This window comes from Carcharhinus amblyrhynchos, chromosome 5 (assembly GCF_965287045.1).
Source record: "Carcharhinus amblyrhynchos chromosome 5, sCarAmb.v2.hapA, whole genome shotgun sequence".
Lineage (NCBI taxonomy): Eukaryota > Metazoa > Chordata > Chondrichthyes > Carcharhiniformes > Carcharhinidae > Carcharhinus > Carcharhinus amblyrhynchos.
In genome coordinates this window covers 1,180,678-1,202,302 of record NC_137328.1, presented here as the reverse complement: position 1 = coordinate 1,202,302, position 21,625 = coordinate 1,180,678, and the positions used below count along the sequence as shown (strand labels likewise).

General features: G+C 43.7%; 1 protein-coding gene across 7 annotated transcripts in view; it reads right to left on the bottom strand.

Moving 5' to 3' along the window:
• bnc2 (basonuclin zinc finger protein 2) overlaps positions 1-21,625 on the bottom strand; it is a 449,449-nt gene that overhangs the window by 258,459 nt on the left and 169,365 nt on the right. Inside the window, exon 1 of one of the 7 annotated variants that reach the window (XM_080188304.1) lies at positions 18,422-18,497. The exons of 5 other annotated variants lie outside the window; for them this stretch is intronic. Coding sequence is in view for 1 of the 2 variants with exons in the window: in XM_080188301.1 (XP_080044427.1) it covers positions 17,731-17,733 (3 nt within the window). In the remaining variant the exon portion in view is untranslated. Of the gene's footprint in view, positions 1-17,730; positions 17,818-18,421; positions 18,498-21,625 lie in introns of those variants that run through there. One more of the 7 variants, XM_080188301.1, reaches the window with a different exon arrangement.

Sequence of the window (21,625 nt, the reverse complement as noted above, 5' to 3'; positions counted from 1 at the left end):
TTTGAAGTGGTAATGATAAGGATGGATAAAGGGGAACCAGGTGAAATATACTTGGATTTCCAAAAAGGTTCGATAAAGCACCATGCAAAAGGCTACTTACTATGAAGCCATGGTGTTGGGAGGTAGTATATTAGCATGGATTGAGGACTAGCTAACTGACAGAAGACAGCAAGTTGGATAAGAGGGGCATTTTCAACATGGCAACTTGTAACTAGTGGAGTGCCACAGGGTGAGTGCAGGGGCAACAATTATTTATAGGATATCTTAATAACTTGGACAAAGTGGATGTACTCCTCCCAAGTTTGCAGATGACACAAAATTGATGGGAAGGCAACTGGTGAGGATGACACAGAGTCTACAGAGTGATATAAAATAGATAGGATAGGTGAGTGGGTAAAAACTTGGCAGATGGAATATAATATCAAAAAGTGTGAAGTTAAGCACCTCGCTAGGAAGAATAAAGAAGCTTAATATTATCTAAATGGCGAAAGACTGCAGAAAGCTGCAGCACAGGGGGATCTGGGGGTCACTGTGCATAAAACACAAAAAGTTGGCATGCAGGTTCAGCAAGTAATAGGGAAGGCAAATGGAATGTTGGTCTTTATTTCACAGGGAATGGAGTATAAAAATAGGGAAGTCTTGCTAAAACTACACAAGGTACTAGTTAGACCACAACTGTAACACTGTGAATAGCTTTGGTTCCTTTATCTAAGGAAAGATATAGCGGCATGAAGGCATTCCAGAAAAGGTTCGCCACGTTGATCCGAGATTTGAAGGTCTTTTCTTATGCGGAGGAATGGAGTAGGTTGGGCCTGTACTCATGTGAGTTTAGGGGAATGAGAGGCAACCTTATTGAGATATCTACATTTCTCAGGGGACTTGACAGGGAAGATGCTGTGAAGTTGTTTCCCCTTGTGGGAGAGTCTAGGATCAGACAGCATCAACTCAGAGTAAGGGGGTCACCCAATGAAGACAGAGATGAGGAGGAATTTCTTTTCTCAGAGGGTAGTGAATCTGTGGAATACTTTACTGCAGAGGGCGGTACAGGCTGGGTCATTGAGTATGTTCAAGGTAGAGATAGAAAGATTTTTAATCAGTGAGAGAATCAAGGATTATGGGGACAAAACAGGAAAGTGGAGCTGAGGATTATCATCTCATTGAATGGCGGGCAGACTCGATGGGCTGAATGGCCTACTTCTGCTTCTATATCTTATAGTCTTATGCTTAAAATCATAAAAAGTTTGAAGGATTAAATGAGAATGATTTGTAGAGGTAGGAGGATCAGTAACACAGATTTAAGGTGATTGATACTGGAGGGGAGATGAGGAACAAACCGTAAGGAGATATGTCTGAATTCTACAACACTAGTTCAGCCTCAACTGGAGATGACGCTCAGTTCTGGGTGCCACAGTTTTTAAAGGATGTGAAGGCATTAGGGAAGGTGCAGAGAAAAAGTCACGCAACTGATAGATTGGAGACAGTTTTTCTTGGAGAAGGTTGAGAGGATAGTTGATAGAAATATTTAAAGTCATGAGGGATTTGGGTAGAGCAGACAGAGAGAAACTCTCCCTAAAGTTGGAAGGATTGAGAATGAGGGGACACAGATTTAAGCAAATGGGCAAAAGAAGCAATGGAGGCGAGAGGAGGAACACTTTCACAGTGAGTGGTTAGGGTTTGCCCAAGGTGGGGGGGCGGAGGCAGGTCCAATCGAGGCTCTTAAGAGGGAATTGGAATATCGTTTGGGAAGGTAGAATACGCAGCGGAGAAGGCGGGGGAATGTCACGAGGTGAATGGTTGGTTCAAAGAGCTGGTGCCGACGTAATAGGCTGAACGGCTCCCTTCCGTGCTGTAAAAGTCTGTGTTTCTATAAGCTGGACTCTGCACTCAGTGAGTTATGATCTGAAATATGCAGGATGAAAGTGTGTGGAAAATAATTAACAGCAACCTTGAAAAGGCAATTGGGTAAACATTCGAAAAGGATAATTTGCAGGGTTTTGGGAAAAGAACAGGGAGTAAGATAGGATAACTCTTCCAAAGAGTCAGCACAGGCACAATGGGCTGAATGGCCTCCTTCTGTGCAGTTAAATCTTATGATGGATTTTTGGTTGCATTCAAATTATTCCACAATTCTGCTGAGTGGGCTGAACTTATTAATAACCTGACAAGAATTTGTTAGCTGAGTAACGGTGAGTGACTCCATATTGAAAAGTGTTGCACTGATACTGGCGATAGGAGAACTGCACAAACACAAACATGTTTGAACTAATCTCTGAACCACACACAATTCACGAGCAAGTATTTCAGAAGTTAACCACCCCGATTTTGAGCTCTACGTTGCCGAGATGCCTATCCGTGTTCGACTGATGTGGGCAGATCACTAATTAAATCCAAAATCAGGCCAGTCCATCAGGTTTCAGAGCCTCAGGTTGTACAACACTCTCCGTCCACCAGACACCCGTCAAAGGGTGAGATCAGGGCCAAAGTCCTGGAAGCTATTAAGCCGAGAAAAACATTATGAACTATCTAAAATATTCATGAAGAAAAACTCTCTTCAGATAAGAGTTCTCATTTTGAAAACTGGTTCTAAATTGCTTTAATAAATTTTGTGGGAAGGAAGTGGAACGGAAAGGGGATATCCACTTTCTCTGCTTTAGCAAGGGATTTGAAATCATTGGATGTTCAGAGTTTATTTTTTATTTATACCAAATATCGCACTGAGATCTTAGATGGAACCTTGATTAGGCCACATAGAGCACTGTGAATAACTCTGGTCTCCATATTATAACAAGGATAGAGAGGCACTGCGGAAGATGCAAAAGAAATTTACCAGAACGATACCAGAACTGAGAGGTTGTAACCATCAGGAAAGGACTGACCAGGCTGGGGTTCTTCTCTCTAGAAAATAGACTTTTAGCTAAATGAAAAGGTAGATAAATAGGGAGAAGATACTTCCACTCGCTAACTGAGACCAGAACTGGCACCCAACCAATATAAGATGGTCATTAATAAATCTAGTAAGGAATTTAGGGGAAATTAGTGGTGAGAATGTCAAAGCTGCTGCCACAATGAATAGCTGATGCCAATAGCGTAATTGCGTTTATAGGCAAGCTGGATGAAGGCAGGAGGGAAAAGGGTAGAGTGGGATACACTGACAGAATGGGAGGAATGAGGATCATAGATCCCAGCACAAAGCAGTTGGCCTCGTCATGCTGTAGATATTTTGCGCTGGGAGATTGGGTGTTGGTCTGACACAAAACATACAGAAAATAATAATTACACACTTTGCAAAAAAAAAAGGTGCAGTTGTTATATGCAAAGAGTGGGAAAGCTCTAAATGCAGAATACTGGAGAGAGCTGTGAATTTATAGAAAATACCAGAAATGTAACTCTGGCACCCATGGAGGGCAAGATAAGTTTGCTCAAATCCTACGCCCGATCACTCCTGCTCTCTATCTGAATGGAAACATTCCCAGTGACAGAATCATGTGAGGTTAAATGATAATTACTGGCCTGGAGATTAACGTTCTGATTCTTGGTAAAGGGACATGAGTTGTTTCCCTCCACTTGCCATGAGATCCCAATCTTCAACAGGGGCTAATCAAAGAGGAATGGACAATAAGTCTGACTGGCTGCTTCTGAATAACAGAGGCGCCTCCAACCAGCTCCCCTCCCCAGCACTCATGTTTAGGGAATGGAGAGGGAGGGCGGGAGAGAGAGAATGGATAATAAACAACACTGCAAAGGAAGAGCAGCTCTGAACAGAGAGAGAAATCTCTGCACAACGAACATGACTCTTGTGTTCTGACAGGTCGCACTGTAATTTAAGCTCTGCACAAAGCAGGCTGAAACATGTGTGCATTGCAAATGGAATCTGAACTTAGCTTAACGGCCTCATTTATTCCTGATGGTTTAAATTATTTCATCACAATTAATGACACCCCCCCACTCTGTGGCTTCCTGTGCTGAGCTGCCAGATGTTCAGAGACCACTGCAGCAGTCTCTTCATTGATGGCTGGTGACAAGACATTCTCTCAAGGACATTCCCTCGGTGCACAGACCGGGTGACTCCCCCCTTTTGCTTATCAGCGCGTTGTCTCCATGGGTAGCCCACTGTGAGAGGAACAGGAAGCAGTAACACAGTGAGTATGTGAGCAGAAGCTCCTGTTAAAAACATACATTCATTAAAAAGGAAAGCTGCCTGCCTTCACACGCATTCTTGCAAATCTTTATTGGAGTTTATTCATTCCCCAAGTTACTGTTTTTCAGATAGACAGGAAACGCAGGATTCGTTTCATTTAACCAGTCTGCGTTCAGCATTTCCATCATTTAAATCTACTTAATCAAAACTTGAATAGCATTCACAATAGATCAGCAGTAAAAGATGGAATGAGTTGTTAGCTTAAGGAGAACAATTTCAATCTTATAATCTAACTTCCAAACATCAACTATGAGAGTAAATGTATGCGTGAATGCAGAGCCTTGTACATGGATGTGGGTGTTTGTATATGGCAAGTATAAAGTTTTTATTTTTAAGGTGCAAACCATGTTTAAGAGTAAACGTATTGCTTTTTTAAAAATATGTTCTTGCACAATGTATGGTTATATGTACAAGTGTATTTGGTATGTCAATACATCTGTGACAACATACATATGTATGTGTGTGTGCGTATGAGCAGGATTTCAACATGATAGTTTGCATGTGTGTGTGTGTGTGTGTGTGTGTGTGTGTGTATGTGCATGTGCGTAAATGAGTGTGTTTATATATATTGTGAGAGTGTGTGAGCATGTGTGCGCGTGTGCGTGTGTATGAGCGTGTGTGCGTGTGTGTGGAGTGTATGTATCTGGAGTGTGGGAGGAGATTGCTGAGGAATTCAGTTTTAAAGTTCACCTCCCAGCCTCTGACAGTGTACAGGATTTCTCGATAATTCCCCTTGACAACAGCACCCCCTGCGCCCAGCCTGATTGCACCTGGGCTCAGAGTTTGAACAATCCTCTAAACTATTGCCAACTTTTTTTTGTCATTACTTTGCAGAATGTTGTTTTTTTTTGACTCTGTAATCGGTGGTGAGTGTTTGTGTTTTATCGTTATTTCTGGTTAGTAATTAAAAACCCCAGCAAACTGCAACATGAAAATCATCAGTGACTGTGTCCAGTCCTTTCATTAAAACACATGGAATAAAGCTTCGGATTAAAATTCAGAAACATTGCCAGGAAATGATGGCAGCTAGAGTTTGTCAGCCTCCTTCCTTCTCATCTTGGTCTCTTCTTATTGTCACTGTATTTCATGACCTGAGACACTAATGGCTGAACATTCAATATCTTCACTATTTGTAACTGAGCCACTACAATGTGTTAATGATTAACTGATTGAATGCAGAAGCTGGTCTTTGTTGCTTGTCAGTGTTACTTCATTCCTCCAGCGAGAGAGAGGGAAAGCATGATGATGAGAAAGGCCACATACGGGGACCATTGCCTTTAAACTGTGGCAGATGCGAAAGGAGATAAACTGGACAGGGAGTATGAAATAACCCCATCTCCATAGGTTTACAGAGAGGAAGAATCACTGGAAAGAGCTCACATCTGGCAATCATTTGTCAATCCTTGGAATGAGAACAGCAGGAAACTGTCTGGCTGTTACAGCAGATGAAAAGACAAAAGGAACATGTGTCACACATGCACATTGTGGACACATTGACTACTGCATTTTTAAAGAGTCATTTTCCTTTCGGAATGGTCCGTGGAGGCTGTATTTCAAAAGTGAAATCATGGATAAGCGCATGGAATTTGCTCAGCTCTCCCGGTCCAGCCAGTAACCTGGAGCAACCACATAGCAAGTGAGGAAGTCAACACTGTCTCCTACACAGGACAAGGGTCACACCGCTGAGTTATTCACTGCCCCTGACTAAATATCGCTCACTTGTTAAAAATAATTAACTACCTTCAAAAAGAATATTATCAGTTATACAAAGTGAAAACGAGGATTTGCTATCATTACTAATCAAGGAGAAATGATTTTGGGGTGTGTGTGTGTGTGTGTGTGTGTGTGTGTTGGGAGCTGCGAATTTTGGCACGGATGGAGTTTGAGATTAACATTTGAATAAAACGATAACTGCAGCCATTGCTCACAATTCACCTGCAGACACAACCTTTCCCCAATCTGGTGATCCTCTGGAATCAGGTCATTGTAATTAAGTCGAGGCTGGGCAGCATGTGGAACTTTGCAGAAATGTTCTCCCTTTTGCACTCTGTCCCAACATTCCCCCGGGTGAGACTAACAACGTGAGGAGAGTGGGGACACCCCTCGAGCCTTGTACCTCAGGCCAGAAGCCCACAGTTGTTTTACTGACAGTCTCACCCACAGGGGATCAAGTGTTTTGTAAGCCATTAGGGAGCAATGAGAAACAAGTTGGAGATGACCACAATCATTTTTTTATACCCAAGTGGTTATGAGCTAGAAAGCACGGACTTAAAGAGAGGTGGAAGCAGATTCAGTCGTAACCTGCAAAAGGAAATCAGATAAATATTTGGAGGAGAGAATTTGCAAGGCCATTGGGAAAGAGCAGGGGGAGAGCGATTCTTTCAAAAAGCGAGCACAAGCACAATGGGCTGAATCGTCCCCCCAAGTGCTGTAAGATTCCATTAGCCCACAAATGATGGGAAGCTATGATAAAGTCTAAAACAAGCAGCGTACAGTAGCTTCACCAGTTTCTGAGAGTGAGGTAGGTTAACTTGAAGACTAAGTGTTATCATGCATTTCCCTGCTCACAAACTCAACTTCTGATTTCCAATCCCAGCACTTTTGGTCTTGACATCAGTTAAGTTGCTAAGCTGTTGTTTCTGAGACACACCAAATGGACAAGAATCCCTTCTATTTAACCTGTGCTGCTACTCAAACCTTTCAAATCTGGAAAATTCGTAATTGAAGACTCGTGCTCTAATTGTGAGACTTCCATGCCCCTGAGGGAGTCCCCATGTGTGCGCATGGGTGTGAGTCCATACGCGCACACGTGTGTGTGTCCATGCGTGCGCATGCATGTGTATGTGTGCGCATGTCCATGCGTGCACGTGTGTCCATGCACGTGTGCGCACACATGTCCATGTGCGCATGTGTGTTGGCGTCTAAGTGCGCACGTATGTCCATGTGTGTGCACAGCCATGCATGCGTGCATGTGTACGTGTCCATGCGTGTGCATGTGTGTGAGCTTTCACTGCTGAACAACAGGGAGACGAAGATCAGTTTTTGATCAAGAAACAATCCAGCTTTTTACACTTTCTCCCCATTTTTAGCCTTTCAATTATTAGAGTTTTGAATTATCAATAGTCGATCGCAGTGGTACATGGTTGGCAGTCACTCTGGCACTGCCAGTGTGTTAGTTAGTCTGAATTCTGACCCTCTTCGCCTTGTTCTCGCTCCCAGCAGTGACTAACCCACATCACAAAACATCCCAAAACAATAGCAACTTCCACTCAGAGACCAGCTGAGCAAGTAGGGAACGGCAATACCATCCAAGCGAATGGAAGGAAAACTCTCAGGTGGATTAGGGTAGGATTAGCAATTAGTGACAGTACGACCACCTGTGTGTGAAATCGAGGAACATTCTGGAGCAATGTTTGTAGAGAGAGTATAATAAGCAAGATGTCGTGATTTCATTCTTGCAATGTAGTCACTGTAGTCTTGGTGCAATGTGAATTGGGATTGTAATCCAGGAGTTAGCGACAATGCTAATCACCTCCCTTGACTTGGCAGTAGACTCAAAGACCCAGTTTTGATGAACCTATAGGTTAGGTGTTAATCTTGGGTACTTACAGGAGGACGCAGTCTCTGAAAGGCTGATACAGAACAGTGGAAAAGTGTTGGGAGATCAAGATTCACAAAATGTAAAATGTTTCATAAAGGCTCCCAGACAATAAATCATACAGATTTCAGTTTGCAATCTGACTGCTTTCTGAGTTCAGTTGAATACTTTGAGTTTAGTTGAATATATATTATTAAATGCTCTGAAGCCATGAAAAGATGCTTCAGAAATTCAGAGTTTGAATGACTGCAGGCTCCAATTAGACTTTGTGGCTCCTCCTGAACAAACATGTTAAAAGACGTGCATTTCTAATATTGTCATTCATTCTGTCAACAGTCCAAAAGTTTAACAAATTAAAGTACTTTTGAAGTGTTGCCACCATTGTGATGTACAAACCGCAGCAGCCAATGATCGCACAGCAAGCTCCCACAAACAACAGTGGGATAACAATCCAGATAATCTGCTTTTTAGTGATGGTGGCTTCAGAATAATTATTGACAGGAAAGCAGTGAGAATTCTGCCTACTCTTGTCCCAGTAGAATCTGCGGGATTGTTAGTATCCATCTTGGAAGGCGGAAAGAACCTTGATTTATGTTCTCATCCAAAGGTGAGCACCTCTGACTGTGCAGCATTCTCCAGTACTGCACCGTGAGCGTCAGTGGAAGCTCAAGTCCTCACAGTGGGACTGGAACTCATTTTTTAACACTTCTGCATCATCTCAGCAAGAGATCGCTTGGACCATCTGATCTCTCTTCACTCCCACTTATAATATAGAAAGAACCAATTCAGGTTTGACACGTGTGGTTGGCCGTGCAACACATGTGGGCCAGTCATGTACAAATCCGATCCATACTGTAGGATGAGGGGTCTCGACTATGAGCCACACAGAGCAGAACACAACACGTTAAGGGAGGGTCCAATAGAAAGATTTAAAATTATGAAATGTTATGATTGAGTAAATAAGGAGAAATTGTTTCAAGTGAAGAAACAAGTGGTTACCAGAGAGAAAGTGATTGACAAAGAAACCAGATGGGGGAGATGAAAAAATGCTTTTTAAACATAGCGAGCTGTTGTGACCTTTACTAAGCTGCCTAAAAGGCAGCAACAAATTCAATAGGAACTTTCCAAAGGATAAATATCGGAGCTGAGGACATTAGCAGAGCCACTGGGAAAGACCAGCAGGAATGGAACTGGTTGGATAGTTCTTTAAATGAGCTAGCACATACTCGATGGGCCAAATGGCCTCTCCTACGCTGTAAGATTCGATGTCAAGACAAATTGGAAAGGGGTACATCCTCTCTAAACACAAATCGAGTTTGTTCAATAAAATGCACAAATAAAATGTACAAGTAAAGATACTCGCTGTGTGCAGTCAGCCATGCAAATGACCTGCGTGCCTCACTATCCGAGTTTCCTCACTTAAACAGCCTGACACCGCTACCATGTACTGTCAGTTGTTTTGTAACCTGACAATCTCGCCAGCTTGTCAAACCATTAGAGAAGCACTGTCATCACTAAACACGCGTGATCACAGTTAATTACAATTCAGAGCAAAGAGCAGCAGTAAATGTTCATTAATTACAGGAAACACCTCATTTAAATTTTATGGAAATTTACACCAGGACTTCAGTGGCTGAGAGCATGTTACCATAATGGCTTCCTCGAATTAATTCAACAAATAACACCATTAAGATTTAACCTTGTAGGAAATTCATATGAATAACGCAAAGTTCTCTGTCCTTCCTTGGAGAACTGCCATTTCTCTCAAAGACATTCCTCCTGTTGATTCAAAATTGTCCCAAGTCAGTCAGAGTTGGGCATCAAGACAACAGAAAAGTAAATTGGTACAAATCTCTGACACAGCCCAGCGTTACTGACCTCTCCACAGCGCTGCTCCGAGTGATTCACCTGATGAAGGGGCAGCGCTCCGAAAGCTCGTGCTACCAAATAAACTTTTTGGACTTTAACCTGGTGTTTTACTGTGCCCACCCCAGTCTAACGCCGGCATCTCCACACCAGTCCTGAGGGAATGTTGCATTGCAAAGGGGTCAGCCCTGAGGGAGTGCCGCACTCAACATGCTAAATTTGGATGAGATTTTTAAAGCAAGTTGCTCTCTGCTTTTTCCTGGTGGGTTTAGCGGATTCCCTGACAGTATTTTTAAGATGAGTAGGGGGTTCTCCCCCGAGTCCTGGTCAATATTCATCCCTCAATAAACATCGTTGTAGCAAGTGATCACACTGCTTTTTGTGGGAGCTTGCTGTGCACAAATGAGCTGCCATGTTTTTGATATTTGAAGGGTGTTCACGTTGGAAGGTCCTGTGGTGATGAAAGATGCTGTAGAAACATACGTCTCTTTTTCCCTCCAATTTAAAACAGGCCCTCTTTCTCAATGACAAATGGTTGCCTCTGAAAGCCAGCCAGGTCAAAGTGGACCCTCGCTCGAGTGTAACAGGATACGAATCTGCTGCTCTCCCTCAACATGTAGAATAAGGCTGTTCTTGGAGAGATGTCTGCCCTTTCTTTTTAATAAACTACCAAGGAGCAGGAGTCATTTTTCAGATTGTTACAAATGCAGATAGGATTGTGGAGTATTGGCCATTCATGGAAGCACATTATAAAACATTGCTCTTCTGCACTGTGCGACGTAAAACACTCCCCAATATAAACCCTTGATTATTCCCCGCAGCGTTCACTAGCTGGATCCACTTTCAAGATCACCCCCTGAGATGTACTATATAAAATGCTCATCAGCACAGCTCAATCATCTCTCTCTGTGCAAGATGCAAAATAAACATTGCAAGCTGCAAAATCCAAATGTAGCAGCAGCTTGACGCAAAGCCAGATTTAAGAGTCCTTTGGATGACGGGGAGAAGAACTTTAACATAAATCTGAATCATCTGCAGAGATCTGGTTACTAAAAGAGACTAGTTGGTGTGCCACACTGCTGCTGGTGGGATCGCTATGTGAATATTGGTTGCCTACATTTATGACAGTGACTACACACTGAAGATATTTCATTGGCTGTGAGGCCCTTTGGGACACTGGAGGTTGTGAAAGGCACCAGACAAACACAAGTCTTACTTTGTTAATATTAAACGTTAACCAGCTTTCGGAATCATGCATATCTATTCTGATTACTAACTGCGTGGAGTTTGCATGTTGTCCCCATGTCTGTGTGGGTTTCCTCCCACGGTCCAAAGGTGTGCTGGTTAGGTGTATTGGCCGTGCTAAATTGCCCCTTAGTGTCCAAGGTGTGCAGATTAGGGGGATGGTGGGGTAAATACTTGGGATTGTGGAGATAGGGCCTGAGTGGGATGCTCTATCAGAGAGTTGGTGGAGATTTGATGGGCCAAATGGCCTCTTTGTGCACTGTAGAGATTCAATGAGTCTATTCTACATCTCTGGTGGGACACATTCCTGGAGATTGCGTCTCTTTCTTCAATCGCCCCACACACTTTCACCACTGGACACCCAGACCTTGTTTCCAGATGCCCAACTTTTTCAATATCAATTGTAAAACAAACAGACTCTAAAACGTCCAGATGATTCTGAACTCCCGGCCCAAAATGCTCCCCCAGTCTCTCAGATTTTTATAATAAGCTGAAGCGTTGAAAGAAGATGAAAAAGCAGCGGGGGTGGGGGGGACTTCTTTCCTGGGTTTTGCTGGTAAGAGTGTGCTGGAGTAAGATCTCCGATTCTGCGATTCTCCTGGCCAGTCTTCGATGTGAAGGTAATTAAACACAACATTGCAGTACGGCCCACACTGTGGGACCTTTTCTTCTCTCCACACCGAGTGTTATCAAAATCTAATAGGACGAGGCCACTCAGCTCTCAAACCCATCCCACCACTCAATAAGAACAGTGACCGATCTGTCCCTAACTCCAACTGTCAGATCAGGATCCGGATTCCTCAGAACTCAGCCAACAAAAATCTAAATCACAGTTCAATCGGTTTCCAGCTTTTTTGGGAGAGTGTTCCGGATTTCCACTCCCGTTTGTGTGCTTCCTGATGTCGGTCCCGAGTGCCTGGCTCGAATTTTACCACCGTGCCCCCTTGACCCGTACATTTCCTGCTGCTGATCGCATTTCTCCATCCAGAAAGAAAGACTTTCATTTCTATCGTTCCTTTCACAACTCAGGAAATCTCAAAGCACTTTACAGCCAACCAGTGCTTCGGATGCGTCGTTACGGTCGTTTTGTAGGAAACACAGAAACCAAAGTGAGCACAGCAAGATTCCACAATCAGAGGCCTGAATTCTCCGGCCATTCCATATCGGCAGGATCTTCCAGACCCACCAACACTCTGGTGGTTTTCCAGCAGCAGGGGTGCAGTCAACAGCAAACCCTATCGACAATGATGGGACCAGAAGATCCTGCTGCTGGTCAGTGGTGGGCTGCCTCTGCCACCACAACCCACCTGGCAGAGGAACACAGAAACCCTCACTCACGACTGTGATAAGAACTCTGTTTTCAGTGATTGAGGGATTGGCCAGGACACCTGCTCACTCAAAACGGTGCGAGAAAACTTTTAACATCCAGATGTGAGTAGCAGAATGAACCTCGGTTTCAAGTCTCATCCAAACAAAAACAACAACTGCAGTCTTTCCTCAGCACAGCACTGGAGTGCAAACATAGATTCACATCGCTGAGGTGGGGAATATTGCAGTATAAAGGTATCTGGCACAGCAAGGGTTAATGCGGGACTGGGAAAATGTCCCATGCAAAGTGAGGTGTAAAGAGGCACAAGAGATTAGAGAGAGTTGTGGACTGGACAGAGACCTGTGTGGAAACAAGCATGGAGTTAGCTCCTAACTGCGTACATATAGTCTGAAGGACACACTGGTTAGGGTGCGTTGACCTGAACAGGCGCCAAAGTGTGGCGACTAGGGGGATTTTCACAGTAACTTCATTGCAGTGTTAATGTAAGCCACACTTGTCACCAATAAATAAACTTTACCCAGAGCAGAGCCCAAGCTGTGCGTTAACAATAAACGTTGAAATGTTTAACCCAGATTGTCTTTGGGGAGGCCTTCTCAACGTACAACATAGTACTCACTCACCCATGGCTGACACACTTAACGCCATTGCAACAACTGCCCAAGACCTGAGCCTGTGATGGGAATGCAGTGAGTGAGCAGCACTGCTACACTGATGGAGCTGCAAACCCGAACCTAAAGACAACAGGGCTTGATCAGCAACATTCTGCCTCGTTAATGTGGAGCAGTCATAACGTGACATGAGTGGAGTCCCTCTCCTTTTAGCAGCTGATGTTTTAATAGCCTTTGAATTCAGACAATCAAAAAATAAAAGGCAAATGACCCCTTAACAATAATAGTCTGTGGAACAATTACTGTGACCACAGGGTCTAGTGCGCACGCCATATTTTGCAGGTTGCTCATAAAGAAGGTTCTGCTTCACAGTCAATTGGTCATTAAGTTTATGACCCCATAAACCTTTTCATCATCATTGTGAGCAAGGCTCAACATGATTTTTTTTAAATGCTCCAAAAAAGGTACAATAAGTTAAGCGATTATATGTGACAGACATTAATGGGTCTTAATAAACGCCTGGTAGAAATTTAATTTCAGGAGTCTATCATTTCGTCTGAGATATTTTGAACAAATACAAATGTTCTTGGTTGTTTAAAAAAAAGCACTTCCCCCTCTCCTGAAAATTGGTCACAGTCGTGTTTCTAATACAGGTTTGAAGCAACCCTTATAACAACATCGCAAACAAGAATCAGGAGGGTCCTCGTTAACAATGTGATAGGCATAAAGATTTGTAATGCTACAAGGAGAAACTGTGCTTCAGATTTCTGCTCCCAGATTGTCCAGATCCTGGTGGTAATGAGGGAACACCAAGTGATTTCCAGCCAGATTATCAACTGTATAACAGCAATTATACAGAATAGCACACGGAATCAATTCTCTCCAAAGACAGAAGCTGGATCTGGAGCCACAGGAGAGGGGAGAGGTTTGAAATACTTGTTTGAAAAATAGGGTTCTGTAGAAAGGGTCAGGTGATGAGAGGGTGGAGATGGAAGGAAGGACCAACCATTGATGTGGGCGGCCAAAGGGGGGACGGCCAAGAGGATAAGTCACAAACTGTTTCCACCAGCAAAGGGTCAGCAACCAGCAGACACCAATTCAAGATAACTGGTAAACGAGCCAGGAGGAGAGACAAACAGAATGCCTTTATTTCTAAAACTCAGAGAATAGCTATGATCCGGAATGTGCTGCCTGAAAGAGTGGTGGGAGCAAATTAAAATGGAAGTTTTTGAAAGGCAATTGGATAAATGCATAACGGGGAGAAAGATGAAGGGCTACAGGCAAAAAAGAACAGGTATTGGGACTAAATTGATAAGTGCTGATACTGGCATGATGGGCTGAATGGTCTCCTTCTATACTATACAGTGCCGGGGGTAACTGAAAGGTAGATGGAACCACATAAATATTTCCCTTGATAACATCAAGGCTACATGGGCAATAAAAGATACTTAACAGACATAATAACTATAGTAGGCCCCAGTGCACTGGCAGAGATAGTAAAAAGAGATTTGTTTGCATCTGTAAAACTGCACAATCATTGCACTTTAGTCCAATTTAAAGCAGCAGTGTCACCTCATTGAACTCATTCAAAAAGATAAAATTCTCAAAGGATTTGCATCGAATATTACACTAAGAAGAAATACTCTGGCCAGAAAAGTGTCCCGAATTGTGAGATATATAAACTCATTGCAGGGGACGGTGATATGGGGACATGCAAATGCCAAAGGAGGCTGGTTAGAAATCCTGCCTAAGTTCTCTGGGAGTTGCTATCAGCCGTTTGAAAATATTTAAGCCCCTTTACTGCTCACTCCATACCCACCCTCCATTGCTCCTCAGAGCCTCCATGCTAACTCGCACCCTTCACCCATCCTCCATGATACATAGTTTGAGTCTCAGCCAAGCATTCATTATGAATAGCCCAGAGCAAAATGGCGAAGAACTTTGTTGAAAATGCTCGAAAAGACACAACATCAGCTGGCCTGGCAAAGCAGTCCAGGATTTTCTTTATAAACAATCACTGACAGCTCTAACATTTTAAACAGTTTAAAATACAAGAGATTTAAGAACACTTCCATTCATGGCAGTTAAACAGACCTTACCTGTCCTTCAAGAGCATTCACATCTACTCCATCAATTTGTGACTCCCACGCTGTGGGTTAAGGTCCTTGCAGCAGCCAAAATGGGGTCTGTTTGAGCTCAGTACCAAGTTCAAACAGCCCGGCTAAGTTTGAGTTTCCTTCTTGTATGAATTACCTCCCATCTACTTCCCCCTACTGGCAAAAAGTGGATCTGCTGGAAATGGGCACTGGACTGCCGCATTCAGGTCCTATTTGTTATTTTTAAAGCTCCAGGAAATCTCCGAAATTCAGCAATAGTCTGGCCCTATGTCTGCAATCTACATTATAATACAAAATCAGGCGATCTAGTCATTTATTGCATGTTTGAAAAAAACACAATTGCCTAAACTCCGACTTTTCCAGTTTTCAGAACATAAACAAGGTCCAAAGAATTGGTCGGGGGAACAGGCAAATGTCTCAGCCAATCATAAACTCTCTGCGATTCTCAGCGTGGGCCCCTTGGAGGAGAGCAAGAAAAGGAAGAGAGATGATAGTGGAAGGAAGGAAGAGGGGAAAGTGAGGAGACTCTCCTCATGGCACCAAATGAATTATTCAAAAATATCTGGACTCCTCAAATTCTGGCCATTTGCGGATTTGTGTCACTCTGCTATTGCCGTGCGTACCTTCAGCTGCCTAGGCCCCAAACTCTGGAATTTCCCCTAAAAACCCCCCAACTCTCCCCAAAACGAACCTTCCTCCTTCACCAAACATTTGGTGTTCTTCCTTAACATCTCATCCTGTGCTTCATGCTACGTTTAGTTTGATAATGCCTCTTTGAAAGATGTTTTACTACATCAAAAAGCACTATATAAATGTCAGCAGCCTCCCATGTTGCCTGGCACGTCTTTGACAGGTTCCTTCTTGGGCATTCTTTGAGTGTCAGACCTGATGGGTGGCACGATGGCACAGTGGTTAACACTGTTGCCTCACAGCAGCAGGGACCTGGGTTCAATTCCAGCTTTGGGTGACTGTGTGGGGTTTGCACGTTCTCTTTGTGCGCGCACGAGTTTCCTCTGAATGCTCCCGTTCCTTCCCACACTTCAAAGATGTGTGGATTAGGTGGATTAGCCATGCTAAATTGTCAAGGGGACTAACAGGGTAAATACATGAGGATACGGAGATAGGGCCTGGGTGGGATTATTGTCAGTACAGGCACGATGGGCCGAATGACCTCTTTTTGCACTTCAGGGATTCTATGAATGCCTCAATCCCCTTGTACCATTTTAGGTTTGTACAGTGAGGTGAAGCTTTTGTGGAAATAATGTGGGGGTGGATTTAGCTACTGCTTCAATAACCAGCCCATTCCACAGACACAAGAAACTTCTGTTGCATTACAATCTTACACATGTGCATGAAGAGACTGGTGCAATAACATGAAGCCCTGGTAAGATAAGCAGTCACAAACACACAGTGAGCCAATGTCCATTCTCCTTACAACAACCAAATAACCTTCCCCTAATCGACCCAGCTCCATCCAGTACTAACGCCTTGTCTGCAGACTCACTGTTGCTGATGAGGCAACAAGCTTGCTGAGACAGAGCTACTGTCTTCAAGCAAAGGTGGCAATTCTGGGTTCATTTCTACTCTCATTTCAACAGCCAGGTTTAATGGGGACAGCATCAGCACTTTACGGCGAAGGAGGGAGACGCCACACGAATTACAAATTGATACAGAGGCATTTGCTCATCAAAAACTTACTAAACTCATCCCAGAAAGTTAGGGCTGGTACACACCAGTGTTACCAGGTCATTACACTTTTTAAAAAAAATGAGATGAATGTTCCTGCAATGCTGGTATACTTCACTGGTCCAGAAAGATATCAATGTAAACAGTGGGATCTCATTCCGACAAGTTGCAAATTGTTATTAGATTTTTGTTTAAATCTTGTTTTTGTCTTTTTTAAAAAAATCTCTGAACCTAATCCTTTTTCCAGTCCTTTATGTCTCTGTCTGTGCCTAAATTCTCTCTAATTCACTCTCATTTCCAGCCACTCCTCGCAAGATAAAGGGGGAGAGATGTTGGAGTTGAAACGCTAACCGGAATGTCCCTCTCCAGGGTAAACTGTGAGCCATCATATTTGTCTTGTGACTGAACAGGATAATCGGATTTGCCCGTTAGTCGGGTGTTGTGGTTAGAAAACGGTACGTTTAAGAAAAAAAAAATCCTCTCCTTGTCGCCAGCAAACTGCGCCGCCTCCCGTGGCCGAATAGCTGGTGGCCAGAGTTCAGCTGCAGGCTGCGCGCCGCGGGGCAGGAAAAGCTCAGGACCCGGCAGTAGAGGGGGTAACATTGCTGCAGGACAGGTAGCTGCCAGGAAACATTGCTGCAATTTGAGACAGCACTAGTTTAAGCAAGTTACTGAGGTTTAAATCCACACTGAGCGACAGGAAGCTTCATTATCACAACACAAAACAAAATTAATGCTGGCTTGAAATAATCCATTCGCCCACCCTCACTCAGAACAGATTCCCTGCAATCTGCAGCTGCGAACTAACCCAAATCCTTCACCATTCAACTCAAATTCAACCACCCCCCCTCCCCTTTATTCCATTTAAACAAGCCCCACTATTTCATTCGACAATGCAATCTGATAAATAATTGAACGGGTTTCATTTAACACAAGCTCTTCAAATTCCTCCTGTACTTTGCAATCTTATTGCCTTCTTTAAATAAAGAGTGGGGGGGGGGGGAGCTAGGAGACAGAGAGCTGGGGAGGAGGGGGAGGCTACGGGGGGGGGGGGGGGTGGATATTGCAGTAACATACAGTACCATTAGCTGCAGTGACCTCCCAGTCAGATGTATACAGTTAACAGATCACACGCGGCCTGGAGCAGACTGCAAAAAACAGCTTTAGGTTTCCTGGCATTTTGACAAAACAGGCAACTCTTACTCCACTCTGGCACATTCCTTCTCTCCCCACCTCCCAGCCCCTCTACATGCGGATCGACAGATTTCCTTCAATAGTTAACTGTCTCAACTGCGAAGCTTTCTTTTATCAACAGCCACATTTAAAGAAACGAGCAATCCTCCTAAAGTGAGTGTCACAGCATATCAGCCTCTCGCACCAATGGTAACATTTTCCAAGGAAGTATTCTGCTGGCAGTTCCTGAACCGTCTTCCCCCCCACCTCCCCTCCGTCCCTCGAGAACTGAGCGCACTTGTGGCAATAAAACATTCATGCGGCTAGGAATTTTAACACAATGCCATTTCCCTAGTTTAACCTGAATGGAATGCAGTAAGTCACAACAGACTACATCACCCTGCCATTAAACACTGCCAAGGAGCTTCTACACTGTGTATTCTCCTGACCAGAGAGCAACTCACACCGAGACACAGACAGAGAGAGGGAGAGGGAGCACTCCCGTTTCCCCTGACCTCCCGGGAGCCGCACTCAGCTCCTCTCACTGAACCCTGGCCTGCCTCAGGATTGTGACAGAATTGTGATATATGTGTCACTTACACACAGACTTCATTGCTGCAGTCAGAAGTTTTAGAGTCGCAATAGTTCAGGGTGACCAGACTTCAGAACAGAGCTACTGTCGGAACTACTGTACAAAGCTCCCTTCCAGTTATTACATTAACTCTTCAGGCACCCCGCATTCTGCCACTTACTAACTGTGAATATTTCTCATCCTCCTGTGTTCATCAACAGCTGCCCATTGGCAGAGAGACTTCCAAAGAAATCTCCAGCAGTGTGTAAAAACTTCAGAAACTAGCAAGAGTGGAACCAAAATAAATAACAAACAAAATATAAAGTTGAAATCTCATTAAAATTCAATACATGAGGCGCTTGATTTGATTTAATTTGTCACATGTATTAATATACAGTGAAAAGTATTATTTCTTGTGCGCTATACAACTAAACATATGGGTTCAGGGAATGCAGAAGGAAAGAAAGAGCGCAGAATTTAGTTACAGTCACAATTAGGGTGTAGAGAAAGATCAGTTTAATATACAAGGTAGGCCCATTCAAAAGTCTGATGGCAGCAGGGAAGAAGCTGTTCTTGAAGTATGAGAAATAGAGATGTGTTTAAACATTGAAACATCTGCACAGACACATGTCCACATACATGGGCACAGTGACAAAACGTACACATGCATGTCTTTCCCATACATTTTTTGACCAGAGATCCTGGATTCCAGCTGTTTATTATTAACACACATTTTGTCCCATCAACCTTGTTTCAAGTTCCAGGGGGTAAGAGGGAGGGTGGGATTTTCTTACTGACTGTTATCAAATGATTGTGCAATGATTTTACGCTCCGTAACAATGTGCACATTGCCATAAAGATCTTCTGTTCCAATGGGCACAATTACTGAACCCCTCCAGTGCAGAAGAGGCCATTCAGTCCATCGAAATCACAGCAACTCTCCAACAGAGCATCTTACCCAGGCCCTCTACCCTATTCCCATTACCCCTGCGTATTTACCAAGGGTAATCCATCTAATATACATCTTGGGACACTAAAGGGCAATTTACCATGGCCAATCCACCTAACCTGCACATCTTTGGCATGCGGGAGGAAACCCACACAGAGACGGGTAGAATGTGCAAATTCCACACAAATCACCTGAGGTTGGAATTGAACACAAGACTGTGAGGCAGAAGTGCTAACCACTGCACTGCCCCAATTCCTGGATTAAACTTGTGATTGGAGATATATGAACAGGAGTACATAAGAACTAGGAGCAGGAGTGGGCCATCTGGCCCCCTGATCCTGCCCCGCCATTCAGTAAGATCATGGCTGATTTTTTTGTGGACTCAGCTCCACTTGGCTGCCTACTCACCCTAACACTTAATTCCTTTACTGTTCAAAAACGTATCTATCCTTGTCTTAAAAACATTAAATGAGGGAGCCTCAACTGCTTCACTGGGCAGGGAATTCCACAGATTCACGAGCCTTTGGGTGAAGAAGTTCCTCCTCAACTCAGTCCGAAATCTGCTTCCCCCTTATTTTGAAGCTATGCCCCCTAGTTCTAGTTTCACCCACCAGTGGAAATGACTTTCCTGCTTCTATCTTATCTATTCCCTTCATAATCTTATAGGTTTTGATAAGATCCCCCATCATCCTTCTGAATTCCAATGAGTATAGTCCCAGCCTACTCAGTCTCTCCTCATAAGCCAATCCTCTCAAATCCGGGATCAACCTAGTGAATCTCCTCTGCACCCCCTCCAGTGCCAGTATATCCCTTTCTCAAGTAAGTACACAGTACTCCAGGTGTGGCCTCACAAGCACCTTATACAGCTGCAATATAATCTCCCTGTTTTTAAAGTCTATCCCTCTAGCAATGAAGGACAAAATTCCATTTGCCTTCATAATTACCTGCTGCACCTGCAAACCAACTCCTTGAGATTCCTGCACAAGGACATCCAGGTCCCTCTGCACAGCAGCATGCTGCAATTTTTTACCATTTAAATAATAGTCCATTTTGCTTTATTCCGACCAAAATGGATGACCTCACATTTACCAACCTCGTACTCCATCTGCCAGACCCTTGCCCACTCACTCAAATTATCTAAATCCCTTTGCAGACTTCCTCTGCACACTTTGCTCTGCCATCCATCTTAGTGTCATCTACGAATTTTGTTACACCAAATCATCTATGTAAATCGTAAACAATTGTGGTCGCAACACTGATCCTTAAGGCACACCACTAGTCACTGACTGTCAACCAGAAGAACACCCATTTACTCCCACTCTTTGCTTTCTGTTAGTTAACCAACTAACAAAAAGTTAGTAAGCCATTTGCCTCAGAGACTGCTCCACTATTCAATTAGCTCACACCGAGTATCTACCTCTATGCCATCTTTCCCACCAACCTGTCCCAACCACTCCCCGCCCCCAATATCATTATTATCCAGAAATCCATCAACTTCTGCCTTGTGCATACTCAATGATCGAGATTCCACAGCGTTCTGGGGTAGAGAATTCCAAAGGCTCACCACCCTCTGAGTTAGGGGACAGACTAAATTATCCGAGAGTGTCCAGGGCAGCATTGTTAGTTGCTTCATAGTTCTATATTTTCTGCACACAATCCACAACTAACCTCCTGCCTTCCCTTCAACACAGTAACCAACCCTTTGGTGTTAGCCCACAATCAGAAGGATCAGTTGGAAGTCGAAAGGGCATTTGATTTGATTTATTATTGTCACATATATTGGGATACAGTGAAAAGTATTGTTTCTTGTGCGCTATACAAAGCATACCATTCATAGAGAAGGAAAGAACAGTATGCAGAATGTAGTGTTACAGTCATAGCTAGGTTGTAGAAAAAGATCGACTTAATGCAAGGTAGGTGCATTCAAAAGTCTGACAACAGCAGGAAAGAAGCTGTTCTTGAGTCGGTTGGTACGTGACCTCATACTTTGGTATATTTTTCCCGACAGAACAAAGTGGAAGAGAGAATGTCCGGGGTGCGTGGGGTCCTTAATTATGCTGACTGCTTTGTTGAGGATGCAGGAAGTGTGGACAGAGTTAACGGATCGGAAGTTGGTTTGAGTGGTGGGCATGGGGCAATTGGCCGATTCTCAAAAAGCCCGTCAGGATACAACAAGTCGAGTGGCCTCATTCTGTGGTGTCTGCTTTTATCAGAAGGGCTCATCTTGAAGACATCCAGAAGAACACCTTTCCTTAGTTGTAATTAGCAGCATGTTTGAACAAAC